A 22,503-nucleotide genomic window follows, 5' to 3' on the forward strand; every position below is an offset into this window, starting at 1 on the left:
GCGTTTGGTCTCTCCAATGTAGAGGAGACTGCATTGGGAGCAGTGAATGCAGTAGACTAAATTGAGGGAAGTGCAAATGAAGTGCTGCTTCACTTGAAAGGAGTGTTTGGGCCATTGGACGGTGAGGAGGGGGGATGTAAAGGGGCAGGTGTTGCACCTTCTGCGATTGCATGGGAAGGTACCATGGGAGGGAGTTGAGGTGTAGGGGGTGATGAAATCTTCTGTTGGCTTGAATTGTCTTAATTAAGCTCTATGGTCCTGAATTCAGCAGTAATTGATTGTTTATTTGTACGATATGGAGAGCATTGGGAACTTTATTGTACATCTGCCTTCACCTTCCCCTCCTTTTAAAATGCATATTTTTGACCAAACTTTAGGTTGCTTCTTCGAACAGCTGCTCCTTGGTTTGATTTGGCTCTGAGGCCTCTGGGACAATATCCTACGTAAAAGTGCAATATGAATGCAAGTTGTGACAGTGGGTTCAAGTCTCACTCCAGGACTTGATCACAGAAATCAAGCTGACACTCTAGTGAAGTACATAGGGAGTGTCTTTTGAATGAGACATTAAGCCGATAATTGTGCCCCCTCTGATGGACATAAAAGATCCCTCTGCCTCTTTGGTGGATGTAAAGATCCTATGGCATTATTTCAAAGGAGAGCTGGGGAGTTACTCCCAGTATCCTGGCCAATGTTTATCCCTCAATCAGCATCACCAAAAAAACAATTACCTGGTCATGATCACATTGCTGTTCGTGGGAGTTTACTGTGCACAAATTGGCTGCCACGTTTCCTACATTACAACAGCGACTACACTTCAAAAATACTTCATTGGCTTAATGTGCTTTGAAACACCTGGTAGTTGTGAAGTGTTATCTTGCAAGTGCAAGTCTTTTTTTTATCTGACCCAAATGTATGTAATACCGATGCAGGACTGGTTTATACATGTGAAGTGATCTGTTCCACAAAGGATGCTCACATCCAGAAAGTAGACCTATTTGTTCTCCCCACAGATGCTGCCTTACTGCCTAAGTGCTTCCTGTTTTTGTACTCTGTTCCTCAGCTGCTAACCTAGTATCCTGCTGGTGTAGATCCTCACATTCTCTGATTCCAGAAAGGAGTTTGGTGCTGATTTACCTCTTCAGCCTTTGTGCCAAGTACCTTCATCATGTAGCCCTTAATAAAATGCTGAGTTTGATTTTTTTAAAATTAGATTCTACAATCAGAAGTTTAGACAATGCCAGAGATTTTGTTCAAAGTGAATAAAACTTCAAGGATGTTACATTTTTAACTTGTACTTTAGGCCTAGGGGTTAAATATGAGAATTACACAGTTATTTCTGAAAGGAAAAGTTATGAACTCTCAGCTTGCATGTGTTAGTTTGCTAGATGCCAAGCGTTAAAGAAAACACAGGAGGGAGTTTTAGGTGTCAACTGGATTCATTGGCCCAGATTTGACATTGCATAGTAAGTATCATATGCCATCATTAAAGCATTGGCAATACTTTAGGGAATATGAAGAAATGATAACCCTGTATTTTGGTGTACCATCAAAATGTGTTTTCCCCAGCAGATGGCCTGTATTTTAAGTTAGCTTCTCAGTCAGCAGAAGAGCTGTTTTAAGATTGAGCTAGTCTGGTGACTGATACAGCTAGTTTGAAACTGCAGTTTCACTACATAAGTTTGTGTATATAGAGAGAGAGAGAGTGAACAGCATCCTTATTGTTTTATATATCAATTCACTGTTCCTTGCTCTTTTAATCAAATAGCCCATCTGTTGGTTTAGAGTCTGATTCTTGGTCTTCTGAACATTTATTCGAGTCTCTTGAAGAGAGGAAAATTTGTGACTTGATACATTAGTACAGCAGCTACTAGGCTGTATTGGTTCTCTGTTGTGGCCCCCGAATCTTGCTGTGTTACCTAGATATCGGGCAGATAAAGGGTACACTCCAAGTTGTAGGGGACCAAGGCCCGCTTATGGAAGAGGCTTGTGATGCTGACCCTGAGAATTTGTAGCAAAAAGGTAATAGCTACTACATTTTCTTGAACTAGGAACTAGTTTTGTGATAATTGTAATCTTTGTTTGTTCCCTAGTTTTGAATCTTGGTTTGACATTACAAGCATCACGGAAAATGTTGAAGATATAGTTGCCAGCGAGCAGGAGCAAAACATTCTGCACATGCTTCACCAGGTAGATTTGTTTAATTGTGCAAATGTTTTTTCGAATGCTTCAGCTTCAGTTCTGATTCTGAAGATTGCCTTTTAATATCTGTATTTTCCACTTATATCCCTTTCATTGTTCTCCTGCCTCCATTCATTCATGTTCAGTACTGTTTCTATTTCAAAGCTGTTTTATTCACTTAATCTTCCTAATATCTGTTCATACCCTGAATAAGGTACTTTTTTCTATTTTACCAAACACATTTCACTTGCCAGTATGAAAAATAATCTTTCAATCCATTGGGTATCTTATTTGTCCATCTTTGGGTCTGTCTATATCAGCATTTTATATTTGTGCATACTTCCTTTCTGCAAAAACCTATTTCCCATTATAAATTCTTATGTTTGCATAAAGAATGGGGACTAATGCAAATTTATTGTAGCGCCTCAGTTTGCATTACAAAGCTGCTTGGTCTGACCCGCAGAGAAACTTCTCTTTGCAAATTCCTCTAACCTTAAATATAAATACCAAAGATATTTTCCCGAAGAAACCCGGAGTATGTCTTTAAAATGGGGATTGAATTATATCTGTACATTCTTGCCAAAATCTCTCCAATCCTTTCATCCATTTCACTTTGAACACTGCGCTTGGCTTGGCCACCATGTGCAACATAACAGTAGGTCAACTCCTAATGTATCAGAAATGGTTCGCCTGCCAGGCACATAACGTGCATCAGGTATTGTGTTTGCACTTCAATTGCTCAAATTTCATATTTGTAACAAATGAGAGTGCAAGAACTTGTGACTTAACAGTGCAAATAACGATTTGAAAGCTAATAAACATTTTACAAAAATCTGCAGTTAATGTGCAAAGTCTACCAATAAATGACTGCAGAAACACAGCCCATTAATTTGCTCTCATGCATTTTTTGAGAGTTTTTTTTCCCTTCAACTTGTTTAACTGAACGCAAAGTAAAGTTTCAAATATAACTAATGGGAAAAAAACAACAGATTTGCATAAATTGTCTTTCAAATTAGTTGAAAGTAGCCTGGAACCATAAATTAGAACAGTTTTGGCTGACAGTATTTCATGTTTTAAATTAACAAGTACTTAATTTCCAGTAGAGAGATGGGTGCATGGACAAAGCAAGTTACACAAATGATTTGAACATTCTATATGCTATATATTCTGAATTCAAATATCTAATTTATTTTTTTCTCAGTGGAGAAGTCAGAAGACTTCAAGTGGACTATTTTTCAGTAAGAGTTTGGTGTGAGAAAATAATTAAGAAACCTTAATTGGATTTAACATTCTAGCAATCATAAAATAAGATTTGTTCCTATAACTGCAGTAGTTAAGAGAAAAAAATCCAGGAACCTGTTGCAGTGTCTTGGGCAGCGAATTCAAGTTTACCCAAATTTTTTTCACTTGTGATTTTCACCCCTTCCCCCACTTCCATACCTACATGGAAACAGCATAAATCAAATTCGGTCCAACAAGCCTGTGTCAGCTCTCTGAAAGAGAATTTAACTAGCCACTTTCCCCATAACGCAACATTTTTTTTTCTTTCAAGTGTTTATCCAACTTCATTTTGAAAGCAATGATGGAATCTGCCTCCGCCACACATACAGGCAGTGCATTCCGGATTCTAACCACTCGATGTGTTTACGTTGCTCATGTCGCTGTTGGTTCTTTTGCCAGTCACTTTAAGCCAATGTCCCTAGGCTCTGGGACCTTTGGCCAGAGGTTTCTCTCTATTTACTCTTGTCTAGATCGCTCATGATTTTGAACACCCCTATCACATCTCACTCCTCCAAAGAGAGCAACCAAAGCTCCTCCAATCTATCCATGTAATTGATCTTCGTCCCTATAACCATCCTCGTAAATCTTTTCCAAACCCTTTCTGAAGTGCGGTGTCCAGAATTGGACACACTATTGGGTTTCGGCTGAACCAGTGTTTGTATAAAGGTTCTTCATCATTTCCATGCTTTTTTACTCTGCTTCAATAATAAAGTCCAGGATCCTGTATGCCTTTTAAACCACTTTCTCAACCTGCCCTGCCACCTTCAGTGATTTGTGCACATATTCCCACGGTCTCTCTCTTCCTGCACTTCTTTTAGAATTGTATCCTTTACTTTATATTGCCCCCTTCCCATTCTTCCTACCAAAATGTAGCACCTCCTGTTCCTCTCCTTTAAATTTAATCTGCCGCTTGTCCACCTATTCCACTAGCATATCTACGTCCTCCTCAGTTCACTGTGCTTCCAAGTTTTGTCAGGAAAGGTGAATCAACTATGGCTAACAAATTAAGTTAAAAATTGCGTTAGATCAAAGGAAGTGGCTAATTAGGTTGCTCGGAAGAATGGTAAGCCTGAGGATTGAGAGCAATTTAGAATACACCAAAAGAGGACCAAGAAAGTGATAAAGAAAGAGAATATGAATGCAAGTTAGCGAGAAAAATAAAGGCAGGCGGTAAAAGCTTCTTTAGGTATGTGAAAAGGAAATGTTAGCAAGGACAAATGTGGGTCTATTACAGGTGGAGATAGGAGAATTTATAATGAATAATAGGGAAATGGTGGAAAACTAAACAATTTGTCTGTCGTCTTGGAAGAAGATACAGAAAATCTCCCAGAAATAGTTGGGAGCCAAGGGACTTGTGGAAATGAGGAACTGGAAGAAATTTAGTATTAGTAAAGAAGTAGTACTCAAAATTAATTGGATTGAAGGTTGATAAATCCCTTGGACCAGATGAGCTGCATCCCAGAGTGTTAAAGGAAGTGGCTATAGAGATAGTGGATGCAGTGCTTGTTATCTTTCAAAGTTGTATAGAAATTGGGAAAAGTTCCTACAGATGGAAAGTAGCAAATGTAACCTTGCTATTTAAGAAGGGAGGGAGCAAGAACACAGAACTGCAGACCTTTAGTTTGACACCAGTAGTAGGGAAAATGTTAGAATCAATGATAAAGGAAGTGATAACTGGGCACTAATGTGATGATTGGGAAATCATGTTTGGCAAACCTGTTGGGAGTTTTTTGAGGATATTACAGGAGCATAGATCAAGGAGATCCAGTGACTGGCGTATTTAGATTTTCAGAAGACTTTTGAAAAGGCCCCACACAGGAGGTTAGTAAACAGGGTAATGCTCTGGGGACCCGGGCTCGAATCCCACCATGGCAGATGGTGGAATTTGAATTCAATAAAAATCTGGAATTAAAGGTCTATTGGTGACCATGGAACGATTGTTGTAAAAGCCCATCTGGTTTACTAATGCCCTTCAGAGAAGGAAATCTGCCACCCTTACCTGGTCTGGCCTACATGTGACTCCAATAGTGGTTGACTCTTAAATGCCCTCTGAACAAGGGCAATAGGAATGGGCCTAGCCAGTGACACCCAAATCCCACAAACGAATAAAAAAAAATGAATTGAGAATTGGTTAACAGAAAATGGAGTAGGAATTAACAGATTCTTAGGATGGCATGCTGTTACTGGTGGGGTACTGCCAAGGATCAGTGTTGGGGCCACAGCTGTTCACAATCTATATACATGATTTGGACGTGGGAACCAATTGTAATATTTACAAATTTGCCGATGACACACAACTGGATTGGAACGCGAGTTGAGGAGGATGCAAGGAGGATTCAAGTAGATTGGGACAGGCTTAGTGAATGGGCAAGGATATGGCAGATGGAATATAATGTGAATAAGTGTGAAGTTATCCACCTTGGTAGAAAAAACAGAAAGGCAGAGTATTTCTTAAATGGTGAGAGGCTAGGAAATGTTGATGTCCAAAGGGATCTGGGCGTCCTTGTTCATGGTCACTAAAATGCAGGTATAGCAAGCAATTAGGAAGACGAATGGTATGTTGGCCTTCATCTCAAGGGGATTTGAGTGCAGAAATAAATATATCTTGCTGCAATTGTATAGAGCCTTGATGAGACCGCACCTGGAGTATTGTGTACAATTTTGGCCTCCTTACCTAAGGGAGGAGATACTTGCCATAGAGGGAGTGCAGCCGGGGTTTACCAGATTAATCCCTGGGATGGTGAGATTGTCTTGTGGGGAGTGATTGAGGAAATTGGGCCTGTCTTCTGTAGAGCTTAGAATGAGAGGTGATCTCATTGAAACTTAGAAAATTCTTACAGGGCTCAAAAGGATAGATGTGGATAAGATGTTTCCCCTGGCTGGTGAGTCTAGAACCAGGGAACACAGTCTCAGAATAAGGGGCAGGCGATTTAAGACTGATGAGGAATTTCTTCACTCAGAGGGTGGTGAATCTTTAGAATTCTCTGCCCCAGAGGGCTGTGGAATCTCAATCATTGAGCATGTTCGAGACAGTAATCGATGGATTTCTGGATGCTAATGACATCAAAGGATAGTGGGGGAAAAGTGACGTGGAGGTAGACGATCAGCTATGATTAGTTTAAATGGTGGAGCAGGCCTATTCCTGCTCCTCCGTTCCTAAGGTGGTGCTCCCATGCATCTGCTGCCCGTGTTTATATATTCAGGTCATCTGCTTGCTTACTGTTCCAAGAGATCATTTGCAAATTCTTTTTCCCCCTCTGCCCTGCCCTCCAGCCACTTCCTTCAGTGCTTCCAAACCCACATTTTATCACTGTTCTACAAAACCACAGGTTTCCTCCTGTCTGGCATTGCTGAACCTCAATGCTGCTTTAACTTTGGGATCCCTATGCTGGTATTGCCTGATCTTGGGAGTCCCTCTATTCCATTGCTGCTAGATCATAGGACCAGACCATCATTACTTCCAAACGTCAGCACCGCTATTTCAAGAGCTGCTCTGAAGAAGAGTCATAAGGACTCGAAACTTTAACTCTGGTTTTCTTTCTCCACAGATGCTGTGAGACCTGCTGAGTTTTTCCAGCATTTTCTGTTGAGGTTATGCTTCTGTTGTATAGGGCGCTAGTGAGACCACATCTGGAGCACTGTGTACAGTATTGGCCACCTTTATTTAAGGAAGGATCTAAATGCGTTGGAAGCAATTCAGAGAAGGCTTACCAGACTAATACCTGGAATGGGCGGGTTGTCTTATGAGGAAAGGTTGGACAGGCTAGGCTTGTATCTGCTGGAGTTTAGAAGAGCAAGAGGCGACTTGAGTGAAACATATAAGATCCTGAGGGGACTTGACAGGATGGATGTGGAGGGGATGTTTCCTCTTGTGGGAGAATCTAGAACTAGGGGGGGGTCACTGTTTAAAAATAAGGGGTTGCCCATTTAAAACGGATGAGGCAAAAAATTTTTCTGACGACCATGAGTCTTTGGATATTTTTAAGCAGAGGTGGATAGATTCTTGGTAAGCAATGGGGTGACAGGTTATCGGGGGTAGGCGGGATGCTGATTTGAGGTTACTATCAGATCAGCCATGATCTTAAGTGGTGGAGCAGGCTTGAGGGGCCAAATGGCCTACTCCTTCTTGTTTGTATTACAGTGCAGATCAATGTAAATGAAAGTTGTTAAGAATCTGGGGCAAGTTGTTGAAATGTAAAAGGGAAATTAGACTGCCGTTTCCAAAATTAATTGCTTAAAATGAATAGTAATTCACTGGAAAGTGTAAAAAGGTGTGTATAAAGTCATTTTTGAATGCAGGATCACCTAGCACTGGAACTGAACTCACCCAGTGTTAAATGGTCAAACACCTACAATTCAGTAATGTGTTGTCTTTTGCATAGAATAATGCTCCTATCTGTGACTTGCAGTAAGCAGTGGCTTGGGAGATTTTCGTAACTTTTGTATCATGCCTGAGACGTGAGTTTGTGCCCAGTCTAGACCCATTGGTCACCTGACCCATGAGTGCTTAACTGTGAAGTTCTGATGAGCAGTGAAGTTCACTGAACACCTGTGGGATCTCCATAAATGGTGAACTCTGGGTAATAGCTGCTATCCAGCAGCATGGAGTCTGTGCGGTGATGGTTATCAAACTCTGGATGGAATATTATTGGTGTTGCAGATCCTGACTCCGTTCCTGCTGAGGAGATTGAAGTCTGATGTCACTCTGGATATTCCTCCAAAGCGGGAGATCGTGGTTTATGCACCTCTGAGCAAAAAGCAGGAGTCCTTCTACACGGCCATAGTCAACAAGACCATCACAACACTACTGGGACAGGAGGTATGTGTGCATTATAAAACAATGTGGTGAGATATTTCATTTGTGAGATTTTAAGTTTGCTGCAATTGTCTATTCTCTTCTCCCATCCCCAAACAGCCCGAGCAGGAGAAACCACAGTTGACCCCTACTGGTCGTCCGAAACGCCGAAGCAGGAAGCTAGTGAATTATACTGAGAATTACGATGATGATGACTTGGAGAAAATGATTGCTGTGATGCAGCAGAATGTCCATGAGCAGAGGTTGGTAATTGGGGTGTGGGTTGTCCTGATGGCCCCAGCATTAAACTTAACATTACCACCACTTGATACTCACTGATGACTTCATGAATCGGTTGTCTATGTTCTCTCTTCTGAGTCAAAGGGTCATGGGGTTAGTCCCCACTCAGGGCTTAGTACATAATCTAGGTTGGCACTTCAGTGCAGGCCTGAGGAAATTCTGCAGTGCAGGCCTGAGGAAATTCTGCAGTGTCTGAAGTGCCATCTTTTGGTGGTGGAGATGCTGGCTTGGACAGATGTGACCTGGATCTGTTGGCACTATTTGAAAAGGAGCCAGAAACACTTCCAGTGTTGGTCAATATTTGCCCTTTAAATGCCACTAGAAAAATGATTAACTGACTATCCATTTATTTTCTTTGGGATCCTGCTTTGCATACATTGGCTACTAAATTTGCCTATATGATAAATCATTTGTTTATGAAGTATTTTGTAAATTCTTTATCTATTTATATAGAGGCATTATATTAATACAAATTCTATTTCTCCTCTTGACCTGTTATGTGGTCTTCAGTTATGTTTGGTCAAAGGGCAGGGCAGTTCCTCCCAGTGCCAGAGTAGCTACAAGCACTGTCTAGTGTGGTGCTAAGGTGTCCAGACCACACAGTAAGATATTTGACCTGAGTTAGTTACCTCCGCCACTGAAGGTGGGCAGAGATAATGTTTTTGTCCTTGTTTGTCTGTAAACAATATAATCTCAAAACCTAATGGATAGATTTCAGTGAAACTCAGTGCACAGAATGTGATCCAAGGGAGAACTGATTAGTTTTTGGTGAGGATCTGGATCTTTTTTTAAAAGATCCATTAGCATTGTGAGATAGGATGAACTGACTTGTTTGGAATGTTGTGGATTGTCTCGGTTGCTGTGGTGCAATTTGTTACAGCTGTCAAAATAAGCAGAGTTTTCAGAGCAGGTTGTTGGGTGCAGAGTTCAAAGTACGTGGGTGGCAGGAGAATTCACCCTCAACCTCAAGTAGCCTGCGAAAAATTGAAGAATGGTTGCCCCAGTACATCATACCTTATATTATGACTCCTCTGTAGTCCAAAGTAGACTAAGTAAGTGGGCTAAACAATTGCAGGTGTAGGCAACTTGTTGAGAGCAGGAAAATATTGCGGAGTTGATTGGAGAAAAAGCAAGCAAGGGAGAGAGAGAATCTGAGAGTAGCTGCTTATCCAATCACAGATTCTGTCTCTCACATGCTCGCTGCTCCAGCTCCTCCAATCAAAGGTTCAGTCCTTCCTCTGGCTGCTCCTCCATAGAAAGAGAATCTAAGATTGGAGGAGCAGGAAAGGCAAGAGGGAGGGAACCTGTGATTGGCAGTTGAGGAGCAGTTATCCTGGACGATGAGTCAGTCCCGTTTGACTGACTAACTTCAACATCCTCCAGGAGGCCAAGGAGAAGAAGTGGAAAAAGAATAAAGGAGGTAGCTGGAAACCCAGTAATGAGGCTGGGATCAGGCCTGGGGAGCTGTCTGTACCAAGAATGTCTGAGGGCAGCAGCCAGCAGAGAGAAGGTCCATCTCATTTTAATTTCCCTGTAATCCTATGGTGGAATCCTGAGAATTTGAATTAATTGAATGGGCTCCAATTTGAAAATAGCATTTCATTCCTGAAAGCTGATTTAATAATCACAATCATCTTTCTATCACACCTCATTGACTTTTTTTCTACAAAAAAAACCTTTTTTATTTTGTTTTCTTTTGATTATAGTAAGTCCTTTATCAATGACATTTTGGATCATCCAGTCAATCTGGTATAAGTGTTATTTCTGATCTGGTTGTTTGTGTCTTGGTGGATAAATGTACTTTGTTATAATATTAAGCCACAAGACCACAACAGCCCCAAGTTTGATTCCTGTTTTATGCTGGGGTAGCTGGTTTCAGTTGAGGTGTTGATAGGAGATGGTATTAGAATTGTGTTTGTATCCCCTGGCTAGTGATGAGGGATACGCAGGACATCCTTCAGGAGGAGGGGGATCAGCCAGAAGTCGTGGTCCACATTGGTACCAACGACAATAGGTAGGAAGAGTGATAAGGTCGTGAAAGCAGATTTTAGGGAGTTAGGAAGGAAATTAAAACACAGGACCTCAAGAGCAGTAATGTCAAAATTACTCCCAGTGCCACATGCTAGTGAGCATAGGGATAGGAAGATAGATGAATTAAATACGTGGCTGAAGAACTGGTGTAGGAAAGAGGGCAACAGATATGAGGCATTGGGACCGGTTCTGGGGCAGATGGGACCTGTACAAGCTGGACGGGTTACATGTTAACAGGACTGGGACTGATATACTTACGGAGATTTGCTAGTGCTGTTGGGGTGGGTTTAAACTAGTTTGTCGGAGGGTGGGAACCTGAGGGGTGGCCCAAATTGGAAGAAAGTTAAGTTGCTAACAGGAAGTCGTAGTGAAACCAGAAGGTAGGAGAAACAAAGAGCATTGAGCATGCTTAGAATGCGAAATGATGTCAAAAAGATAAAGTTAAGGTCACTCTGCAAGTACTGCGTGCGTTCAGGTAATAAGGTACATGATCTTTACCAGTTTCTTGGTCTTCCATTGCTGTATTCTAAAAAACCTCCCAATCCTCAGGTTTCCTACTACTTCTGGCAACTTCATAAGTCTTTTCTTTTAATCTTATACAATCCTTAACTTCTTTTGTCAGCCATGGTTGACTGACCTTTTTTTTGGTTTTTGCAGCTTGAAGGAATGTATAGGTGCTGTAAGCTATGTAATATGCTTTAAAGACTACCCATCGCCTATGTACAGTCATACCTTTTAATGTATTTTTCTAAAATCACCTCAAGTTTGAGGAACTTGGAGTTTTTTGAGGATGTCACTAACAAAATTGATAAAGGAGAATCAATGGACGAAGTATACTTGGATTTTCAGAAGGCTTTTGATAAAGTCCCCCAGAGGAGCTTGATTAGCAAAATAAGAGCACATGGGTAGGAAGCAATATACTGGCATGGATTAAGGATTGGCTAACAGGCAGAAAGTAGAGAGTAGGAATAAATGGGACATTCTCGAGTTGGCAGGCTTTGACTAGTGGGGTACCGCAAGGATCAGTACTTGGGCCCCAGCTGTTCACAATATATATCAGATTTGGATGTGGGGACCAAATGTAATGTTTCCAAGTTCACGGATGATGCAAAACTAGGAAGAAATGTGTGTTGTGAGGAAGATATAAAGTGGTCCAGGAGGATTTGGACAGACTTAGCGAGTGGGCAAGAACATGGCAGATGGAATATAATGTGGAAAAATGAGAGGTTATCCACTTTGATAGAAGGGACAGATATGCAGAGTATTTTCTAAATGGTAAGAGATTAGAAAGTGGAGATGTACAAAGGGACCTGGGTGTCCTTGTCCATAAGTCACTGAAAGCTAAGATGCAAGTGCAGCAGGCAGTTAGGAAGGCTAATGGAATGTTAGCCTTTATCACAAGAGGATTTGAGTACAGGAGTAGCGAAGTCTGGCTTCTATACAATTGCAGCTTGGTTAGACCGCACCTGGAGTAGTGTGTGCAGTTTTGGTCCTCTTACCTCAGATAAGGATATTATTGCTATAGAGGGAGTGCAACGAAGGTTCACCAGACTTGTTCCGGAGAGATTGGGGAAACTGGGCCTGTATTCTTTAGAGTTTTGAAGAATGAGAGGTGACCTCATTGAAACCTACAAAATACTTAAAGGAATAGACAGTGTAGATGCAGGTAAGAAGTTTCCCCTGGCTGGGGAGTCCAGAACCAGGGGACACAATTTCAAAATAAGGGGGAAGCTGTTTAGGACCGAGATGAGGAGAATTATTTTTACTCGGAGGGTTGTGAATTTTTGGAATTCTCTACCCCAGAGAGCCGTGGAAGCTCAGTCATTGAGTGCATTTAAGGTAGAGATTGATAGATTTCTGATTAACAATAACAGAAAGGGTTATGGGGATAATGTGGGTAAAAGGCATTGAAGTGTTCGATCAGCCATGATCATAGTAAATGGCGGAGCAGACTCAACGGTCTGAACGACCTTCTGTTCCTATGTTCCTATCAGTCATGGCTTCTACTTCTGTCACTGTCTGGTAATTTGCAGCCGTAAATTTGTGTGTTTTAATATTGGAGATTGCTGAGGCTCACCATGGGAAATTCATGAGAAAAAGATGATAACCAAGACAGTAAAGACTGAAACAAAATTGTACTGCCATGTTGTTCCCTTTCATCTTCTCCATTGAGTATGGACTGTTCCAGTGATTGTAGCTTTTGCAAGTTGGAGAGGCTGAGATGTCTGGAGCCTCTGAAAACCAAAAAGTAGCTCTCAACAAAATTAAGCTAGACCTTTTTTGAGAAACAAAACTAACACTTGGGGTTGGGGTAAGAAATTATTTTGACCCCTGATTAGATGTTGATTGGCCTGAAGCCTCAGCGAGATGGAAGCTCTTTTTAAAAAAAAAAATAAAATAAATTTCAGCTTTTTAGTCACAGAGCTTCAACCAGACAGGGGAAAACCTCAAGGAAGAGCTGCAAAATTATAATAATGTTGGGGTAACGAGTGCTCTATTGAGCGCCCTCTTCACTTGTTGATCTGTCGTGGCAGGGTTTGGAATGCAGCCCATTCTCAGTTGCGCTCTAGTGATCTCTGCTGGAAAATGGATCTCAGGGTATGGGGGTTATCCCGCTGAGTGGAGAAACTGGACTACTGGCTGATACAAAGTCCCTCTCCTCCTCTTCACTAATTCAGAAGGAGCAGTCTATTTTCATGCGTTGATACTTACTTTGACACTTCCTAATAACCTTCAATCTTTTTAAAATGCTAGATGTTTCTTCAGCTCTTTTTAAAACAAGTTAGTTTTATTTCCATGGCTTTTAACAGAAGTCTTCTATAAATGGGGATCGGGGTATAGAATTCTCTATATCCATAACTGGCCCACTTGCTGGGCAGTAACCAAGAGGAAAATCATTGGCTGGCTCTCCTCCCTCCTGCCCAGCAATAATGAGATCAGTTGTGTGTGCCCTAGCTGAATCAGCTAAATCATTCATGATCTGCATCCTTCAATACCTGAGTAGTTCTATACCACAGTTTATGGTAGAAGAGCCAAGTACTGTGAATGATGAAAATCTGAAATATAAACAGAAAATTCTTGAAATACTCTGGCAGCACCTAGAGAGAGAAACAGAATTGATGTTTCAGGTCAATGACCTTGCATCAGAGAGGCCACCAAGCTGAAATGTTGCAGCTTGTGATACTCTCTCCGAACCACTGTCACATCATGTTACACACAGGATGCTGTAACGTCATGTGTTACTATAATAACTTTTTGCCAATTACACGTTGGCTTGCAGTGATCTTGGAGAGGTACCATTACCTCCCTTCCAGTGAGAACTCACAATTTGAAGCTGAATTGAGATGATTGCTCTATTGGCCTCTTGAACCTTAAGCAGCCATTTTTCCTCAGCAGCTTTATGGCTTCTGTTTACCAGCTAATGGAAGTTATTCACTGTTATAATGAAGGGAAATAAAACAGCCAATTTGTACACAGCAGGTTCCCTCAACCACTGCTGAAAACCTGACCAGATTTGTTTTCGGTGTTGGATAAATATTGACCAACGGAGAGCTCCCCTGTTCTTGGAAAATGGCCCCATGGGTTCTTGTACATCCTGCTGAGACTAAGCACATCATATGAAAGATGGCACCTGCAGTAATGTAATATTCTCTTAGTACTGCATTGGGGTGCCAGTCCTGGATTGTTCTGCAGTTTCTGGAGTGGGGTATGAAGTGGTGACTGCCATCACTGAACCAGGGCTGACAGAGTAACAAGTTATCCTTTTTAGTTGGTTGTCCTGAAAGTAATTTGCTGTCTCTTATATTTTCTCAGCAGGCCTGTGTTGGATGTTTATATCCCACAAGATAAGGAAGTCCACCTGAAATTGCAGAATGTGTTGATGCTGCTCAGGAAGTGTTGTAACCACCCTTACTTAATTGAATACCCACTGGACCTCAAAACTCAGGAATTTAAGGTGAAAACCATATGATTTCCTTAACATCCTCAGTTGACTTGCAACATTTTGTATCCACTTTGAACTAAAACCCCCTCCTGCTTCTGAAGTGGATGATCTAGCGTATAGTTCAAGCTATTTGACTGTTGGGGCATGTGGTCGAGTTTCTCCATCTTCGTGTGTAATTACCAGCAAGAGAAAGATCCCATCTTGCTTTTCTCTCTCTTGCCCAAGGGCCCTTGGGACAATTGTGCCGATATTACTGCCCATCCTGAGATCAACTAATTCAGCTCCAGTTGGAAATTAAACCTAGGATGTTCGTAGCCGGGTGGATGCCAATTTATTTTGGGTTTTATTTCTGCTGTAGAAAATCAGCAGGGGGTAAACTGAACCCCAAGAATCAATTTTCATTTTGAACATCACAAATAGATGAAGGGAGCTTTTATTTTTAAGTCAAACTAATTGGCAACTTGTATTGTTCGCAGATACCATTTTTATGGGCTTGCTATCAGGCTTTTTACTTCTTAGTTAATGTTTCGTAAAATTTTAAATCTATGTTTATTGTGGTGGCTCCTGTCAATGTGATAGTGGGATAATAATTGTTGATTATACCCAGAAGACAGTTTTGAACTTGCTTTGATGCGTGACCCGAGTTAGCCATTGATTGATGAAATCCATTTTCAGGGGTCTCTTGGTGCAGTAATTGTCAGCGCCCTGCTGTCCTTGCCAGCATACTCTGTTGGGAAGGAAGACCAACAGTTGGTCCAGTATAAAGAGTATTGTCCATGAAGTAAGAAATCCAAATTCAGCTTTTCTGTGCAGAGATGTGTAAACATCACCATCCAAGGTGAGCCGAGTGCAGGATGTGCAGCCTAGCCTCACAGCTGCAATGTGCTACATCTCGGTGCCCAGTTTTAGTAAAAGAACAGAAAATGTATTTTTTCTTCTCGTCAAATTTGGAAGGAAACCTGTTTATCCTAGCTCAAGTTTTAATTTTAGAGAAAGTTGGTTAAGAACTGATTTTAGTAATTAACTACCAGTTTACCAATAAGTTATATTATTGTATTTGTAATTTCTTTGTTGAAAAAATTTCAGCTGTAAAATTGAACCATGTTTTCTCTCCCACCCCCTGCCCTTTTATCCACACCCTCTTAAATATTTTAAAAATTAAAAGTAACTTAGAATGGCTTGTTTCTCCCCATTGTTTCTAGTAGGACGATCCAGGCCCCAACAGCCTTCTTCTAATCCCTCCCTTCTCTTTTTCAATGATTTTAAAACTCATAATATTTTGTTATTGACTCACTGGCTAGTGGAAAAAACTTTTTCCTTTTATCTTATCTAGTATCATTCATAATCTTCAACATTTCTGAAATCTTCTCTTGACCTTCTTTGTTCTAGTTAAAACAGTTCATTTTCTTTGTTCTCTATCCTTTCATTCCTGGTGTTATCTGGTTCAACACTTGCCCTAGTCATAAGACCCTTCCTACAGTCAGGGCTCGGACACTGGACATGATATTTTAACTGGGCCCATCAAATGATCTGCATATATTTAGCATTACCTCTACTTAATTTTATAAACCTATTTATAAAACCAGTGATCAAATTATTTTTCTTTTTAATTAAGTTCTCTTTACATTTTTAATGATTGCATTTGAATTCCTAAATCACTGTGTAAAGCTATGCATTCTTTAGGTACTTGACATTGCACATTTTCAATCTGCTTCCTGTAGATAGATGAAGAGTTGGTGAAAAGCTCAGGAAAATTTCTTATTTTGGACCGAATGCTGCCAGAACTCAGCAGAAGAGGGCACAAGGTGATCTATCTATGTCTATCTCTGCATGCTTTTCTATTCAGCTCAAATTGCTCATTATTTGAACAATGCTGATTCACTCAAAGACAAATAGGAAACACCTGCAATCAAATTGCTTATTTGGGATTAGCAGTGATCACAACTTTGATCAAAACTTAACCTCAAAGATAGAAAGTTACTCCCAGTTCCTGGTAGGATGAGGCTGGAGACTAGTTGGAATATGACCTGTTGCAAATCAGTTCAGTGAGCCTTGCCTCAAGAAGCCAACTTTTGACAAGGGCCTGGATTAAAATTGCATTGTTTTCCTGGAATTTGCTTCTTGCAACTGGTCCTTGGGTTATGTACAAGCTCAGTGAGTAGAGATAAACTATAACACTTTACCCAGATATGTTTATTCCAGATTTATCTTTGGGCATCGTTAATTGTGCTTTTGCATTTTGCGCAGCACAGTAGTCCCAGGACATCCCTCTTGGCTAAAAGCAAAATACAGTGTTAAAACATTGACTGCTGCCTGCAATATGATCAACTCTGAGTGTATATAGAACTGAGGCCCACTCCTCCAGCTCATCCTGTGTACAGGCTGTAGAGTTCAGACAGATTATTGCTGGTGAAATCACCTCTTTCAAGTACAGCCAGAGCTGGACTTTGCTGCAGGAATTGTAGTCTTTGGGAAAAGTAACCCCATGACCAATGTGCCCATCTGGAGTAGTGTCATCTGGCTGTGTAAAAACACATCTCAACTTAGGTTAATGGTATAAGATGCCGTTAGAAGCAGCGAAGAGAAACATTAAACCTGGAAGTATATAGAACCTGGCGACTTGATAGAAGTTTACAAAATTGAGTGGCATGGACAGAGTAGATAGTCAGAAGCTTTTTCCCAGGGTGGAAGAGTCAATTACATGGGGACATAGATTTAAGGCGAGAGGAGAAAACTATAAAGGTGATGTGCGGTGCAAGTTTTTTATGCAGAGGGTAGTGAGTGTCTGGAATTCGCTGCCAGAGGAGGTGGTGGAAGCAGGTACGATAGTGGTGTTTAAGAGGCAGCGAGACAAATACATGAATAGGATAGGAATAGAGGGATACGGACCCAGGAAGTGCAAAATGTTTTAGTTGACGGGCAATATGATCGGCGCAGGCTTGGAGTGCCGAAGGGCCTGTTCCTGTGCTTTACTTTTCTTTGTTCTTTGGTGAGACCAAACTTGGAATACTGTGTGCAGTTTTGTTCTCCATATCTAAGGAAATATATACTTGCCTTGGAGCCAGTGCAGCGAAGGTTCAATAGATTGGTCCCTGGGATGAGTGTTCTTGTTTGATGAGATGCTTATTGAATTGGTTTTATACTGTCTGGAGTTTAGAAGAATGAATGGTGATTTCATTTAAACGTATAAGATTCTGAAGGGACTTGACAGGTAGACACTAAGAGGCCCTTTCCCCTGGCTGGGGAATCTAGAACACCGGGCACAGACTCCGGATAAGGGGCCGATGGTTTAGGACTGAGATGAGAAATTTCTTCACTCGAAAGCATTGTGAACCTTGGAATTATCTACCTTGGAGGGTTATGATGCTCCATCATTGAGTATGTTTAAAGCTGAAATGGACAGATTTTTGGTGTCACATTGAATCAAAGGATATGAGGAGCAAGTGGGAATGTGGAGTTGAGGCAGAAGATCAGCTGTGGTTGTTTTGAATGGCGGAAAATGTCCGAGGGGGTTGAATGATCAGCCTCTATTATGTAATTGAAGAGAACAAAGAGTTAATAGAGAAAATTTAGAAATTTAAGTTTGGGCCCTCGTGACTTTTAATCTGTGACCTGTTTTGAAATGTCACTCTTAATACACAGCTCTGTACTTTTGAGTGGTTTGTAAACTGTTGCTCCTTGATTATAAATGTCACCCATGTGACTTGATGTTGACAGCTCAGAAGTGATATAGCCATAGGACTGAGGTGGTAGTGGTTGAAAACCAAGCTTGCTTTTACTCCCAGCTGAGTCGCTTGTTTTATTTATTTATTTTTTATTCATTTATTCATCACAGCTGTGCGTAAGCAGAACAGCCCGGAGGGCTCGTCTACAGAGGCCATATGGGTGGAGCTGAGGAACGGGAAAGGTGTGACCACACTAATAGGGTTGTATTATAGACTGCTCAACAGTCAGAGAGAATTGGAGGAGCAAATCTGTAGAGAGATAGCAGACCGATGTAAGAATCAGAAAGTTGTGATAGTAGGAGATTTTAACTTTCCACATATTGACTGGGACTCCCATACTGTAAAAGGGCTGGATGGCTTCGAGTTTGTCAAATGTGTTCAGGAAAGTTTTCTAAATCAATATATAGAGGTACCAATGAGAGAGGATGCAATACTTGATCTCCTATTAGGGAACCAGACAGGTCAGGTGACAGAAGTATGTGTAGGCGAACATTTTGGGTCCAGTGACCACAATGTCATTAGTTTTAAGTTAATTATGGATAAGGATAGGTCTGGTCCTCGAGTTAAGATTCTAAATTGGAGAAAGGCAAATTTTGTGGAAATGAGACAGGATCTAGGAAGAGTCGATTGGGATAAGTTGTTTTCTGGCAAGGATGTGTTCAGTAAGTGGAAGGCATTCAAAGGTGAAATTTTGAGAGTGCAGAGTTTGCATGTTCCTGTAAGGATTAAAGGCAAAGTTAACAGGCATGGGGAACCTTGGTTTTCAAGGGATATTGGCGATCTGGTTAAGTAGAAGAGAGAGGTGTATAGCAGGTATAGGCAACATGGAGCAAATGAGGTACTTGTAGAGTATAGAAAATGTAAGAAAATACTAAAGAAGGAAATCAGGAAGGCAAAAAGAAGACATGAGGTTGCTTTGGCAGATAATGTGAAGGTAAACCCGAAGGGTTTCTACAAGTATATTAAAAGTAAAAGGATAGTAAGGGACACAATTGGTCCCCTTGAAGATCAGAGTGGTCGTCTATGTGTGGAGCCTCACGAGATGGGGGAGATCTTAAACAGTTTTTTTGCATCAGTATTTACTCAGGAAACTGGCATAGTGTATAAAGAAGGAAGGGAAACAAGCAGTAGTGTCATGGAACATATAGAGATTAAAGAAGTGGAGGTGCTTGCTGCCTTACATCGAATAAAGGTAGATAAATCCCCCGGGCCTGACATGATATTCCCTCAGACCTTGAGGGAGACTAGTGTAGAAATTGCAGGGGCCCTGGCAGAAATATTTAAAATGTCCTTAGCCCCGGGTGAGGTGCCGGAGGATTGGAGGGTAGCTCATGTTGTTCCGTTGTTTAAATAAGGCTCCAAAAGTAAACCAGGTAATTACAGGCCAGTGAGCCTGACGTCAGTAGTAGGTAAATTATTGGAAGGTATTCTGAGAGATCAGATATACAATTATTTGGACAGCCAAGGGCTGATTAAGGATAGTCAGCATGGCTTTGTGCATGGTAGGTCGTGTTTAACGAACCTTGTAGAGTTTTTCGAGGAGGTTACCAAGAAAGTAGATGAAGGAAAGGCTGTGGATGCTGTCCACATGGACTTTAGTAAGGCCTTTGACAAGGTCCCACATGGGAGGTTAGTTCAGAAGGTTCAGACACTTGGTATCCATGGAGAGGTTGTAAACTGGATTCGAAATTGGCTGTGTGGGAGAAGACAGAGTGGTAGTGGATGATTGCTTCTCAGACTGGAGGTCTGTGACTAGTGGTGTGCCTCAGGGATCTGTGCTGGGACCATTGTTGTTTGTTGTCTATATCAATGATTTGGATGATAATGTGGTAAATTGGATCAGCAAGTTTGCTGATGACACTAAGATTGGAGGCGGTGTGGGCAGCGAGGAAGGCTTTCAAAGCTTGCAGAGGGATCTGGACCAACTGGAAAAATGGGCCAGAAAATGGCAGATGGAATTTAATGCAGAAAAGTGTGAGGTGTTGCATTTTGGAAGGACAAACCAAGGTAGGACATACAAAGTAAATGGTAGGGCACTGAGGACTGCGGAGGAACAAAGGGATCTGAGAGTTCAGATACATAATTCCCTGAAAGTGGCATCACAGGTAGACAGGGTTGTAAAGAAAGCTTTTGGCATACTGGCCTTCATAAATCAAAGTATTGAGTATAGGAGTTGGGATGTTATGGTGAGGTTGTATAAGACATTGGTGAGGCCAACTTTGGAGTATTGTGTGCAGTTCTGGTCGCCTAACTCTACAGGAAGGATATCAGTAAGATTGAAAGAGTGCAGAGAAGATTTACTAGGATGTTGCCGGGTCTTAAGGAGTTGAGTTACAGGGAAAGATTAAACATATTAGGACTTTATTCCTTGGAGCGTAGAAGGATGAGGGGAGATTTGATAGAAGTTTACAAAATTATGAGGGGTATAGACAGAGTAAATGCGAGTAGGCTCTTTCCACTTAGATTAGGAGAGATAAACACGAGAGGATATGGCTTTAGGGTGAAAGAGGAAAGGTTTAGGGGGAACGTTAGGGGGAACTTCTTCACTCAGAGTGGTGAGAGTGTGGAACAAGCTGCCATCTGACGTGGTAAATGCGGGCTCACTCTTGAGTTTTAAGAATAAATTAGATAGATACATGGATGGGAGAGGTCTGGAGGGTTATGGACTGGGTGCAGGTCAATGGGATTAGCAGAATAATATTTCTGCACAGACTAGAAGGGCCGAATGGTCTGTTTTCTGTGCTGTAGTGTTCTATGGTTCTATTTATGGATGTGGGCATTGCTGGCTAGGCCAGCATTTATTACCCATCCTTAATTGCCCTTGAGAAGGTGGTGGTGAGCTGCCTTCTTGAACCGCTACAGTCCATGTGGTATAGGTACACTCACAGTGCTGTTCGGGAGGGAGTTCCAGGATTTTGATCCAGTGACAGTGAAGGAACAACAATATATTTCCAAGTCAGGATGGTGAGTGGCTTGGAGGGGAACTTCCAGGTGGTGGTGTTCCCACCTGTCTGCTGTCCTTGTCCTTCTAAATGGTAACAGTAGTGGGTTTGGAAGGTGCTGCTTCAGGAACCTTGATGAGTTTCTGCAGTGCATCTTGTAGATGGTACACACTGCTGCCACTGTTCGTTGGTGGTGGAAGAAGTAAATGTTTGTGGATGTGGTGCCAATCAAGCGGGCTGCTTTCTCCTGGATGGTATCAAACTTCTTCAGTGTTGTTGGAGCTGCACTCATCAAGCAAGTGGAGAGTATTCCATCAAACTCCTGACTTGTGCCTTGTAGACGGTGGACGAGCTTTGGGGAGTCAGGAGGTGAGGTAATTGCTGCAGGATTCCCAGCCTCTGACCTGCTCTTGTAGCCACAGTATTTATATGGCTAGCCCAGTTCAGTTTCTGGTCAATGGTAACCCTCAGGGATTCAGTGATGGTTATACCATTGAATGTCAAGGGGTGATTGGTTAGATTCTCTCTTGTTGGAGAAGGTCATTGCCTGGCACTTGTGTGATGCAAATGTTACTTACCACTTGTCAGCCCAAGCCTGGAAAATGTTCAGGCTTTGCTGCATTTGGACATGGACTGCTTCAGCATCTGAGGCGTTGTGAATGGTGCTGAACATTATGCAATCGTCACGGAACATCCCCATTTCTGACCTTCTGATGGAAGGAAGGTCATTGATGAAGCAGCTGAAGACGGCTGTGCCTAGGACACTACCCTGAGGAACTCCTGCAGTGATGCCCTGGAATTAAGACGACTGACCTCCAATGACCACAGGCATGACTCAACCAGCAGAGAGTTTTCCCCCTGATTCCTATTGACTCCAGTTTTGCTAGGACTCCTTCATGCCACACTTGGTCAAATGCTGCCTTGATGTCAAAGGCAGTCACTCTCACCTCGCCTCGGGAGTTCAGCTCTTTTGTCCATGTTTGAACCAAGGCTATAATGTCACTTTAAGTTTCATAAGTAATACTCAATGTTCTTTGTCGTCTTGTGATGTCTATGCATGTTGTTTGGCATTTATTTTAGGAGGAGGATTCTCTGGGATATTCCTGTTTGTTTTTGGACTTTAGTCAGATATTTCTCTCAACAGTGTTGAATGCATTGCTGTAAACAAACCCTTCCTCGCCTGCATGCCTCAAATCCTGTAATGTTGTAACTGCGGGAGTGGAACAGGAGCCCTTGTTGCCTTATTTAGCCCTTTCGTGCTTTCCTAGGTCTTGAAGTGAAAGAATAAACAGTCTGTTTCAGATTGTG

At 41.6% G+C, this 22,503-nt stretch overlaps 1 protein-coding gene across 1 annotated transcript in view; it reads left to right on the plus strand.

Annotated features, from left to right (window-relative positions):
• The window catches only part of hells (helicase, lymphoid specific), a 60,619-nt gene that overhangs the window by 27,851 nt on the left and 10,265 nt on the right, over window positions 1-22,503 (plus strand). The window contains exons 12-16 of the mRNA XM_078565848.1: window positions 2,091-2,187; window positions 8,120-8,278; window positions 8,375-8,517; window positions 14,399-14,540; window positions 16,250-16,333. Coding sequence (XP_078421974.1) covers window positions 2,091-2,187; window positions 8,120-8,278; window positions 8,375-8,517; window positions 14,399-14,540; window positions 16,250-16,333 — 625 coding nt within the window. The remainder of the gene's footprint in view (window positions 1-2,090; window positions 2,188-8,119; window positions 8,279-8,374; window positions 8,518-14,398; window positions 14,541-16,249; window positions 16,334-22,503) is intronic.

Source organism: Cetorhinus maximus, chromosome 20 (genome assembly GCF_964194155.1).
Source record: "Cetorhinus maximus chromosome 20, sCetMax3.hap1.1, whole genome shotgun sequence".
Lineage (NCBI taxonomy): Eukaryota > Metazoa > Chordata > Chondrichthyes > Lamniformes > Cetorhinidae > Cetorhinus > Cetorhinus maximus.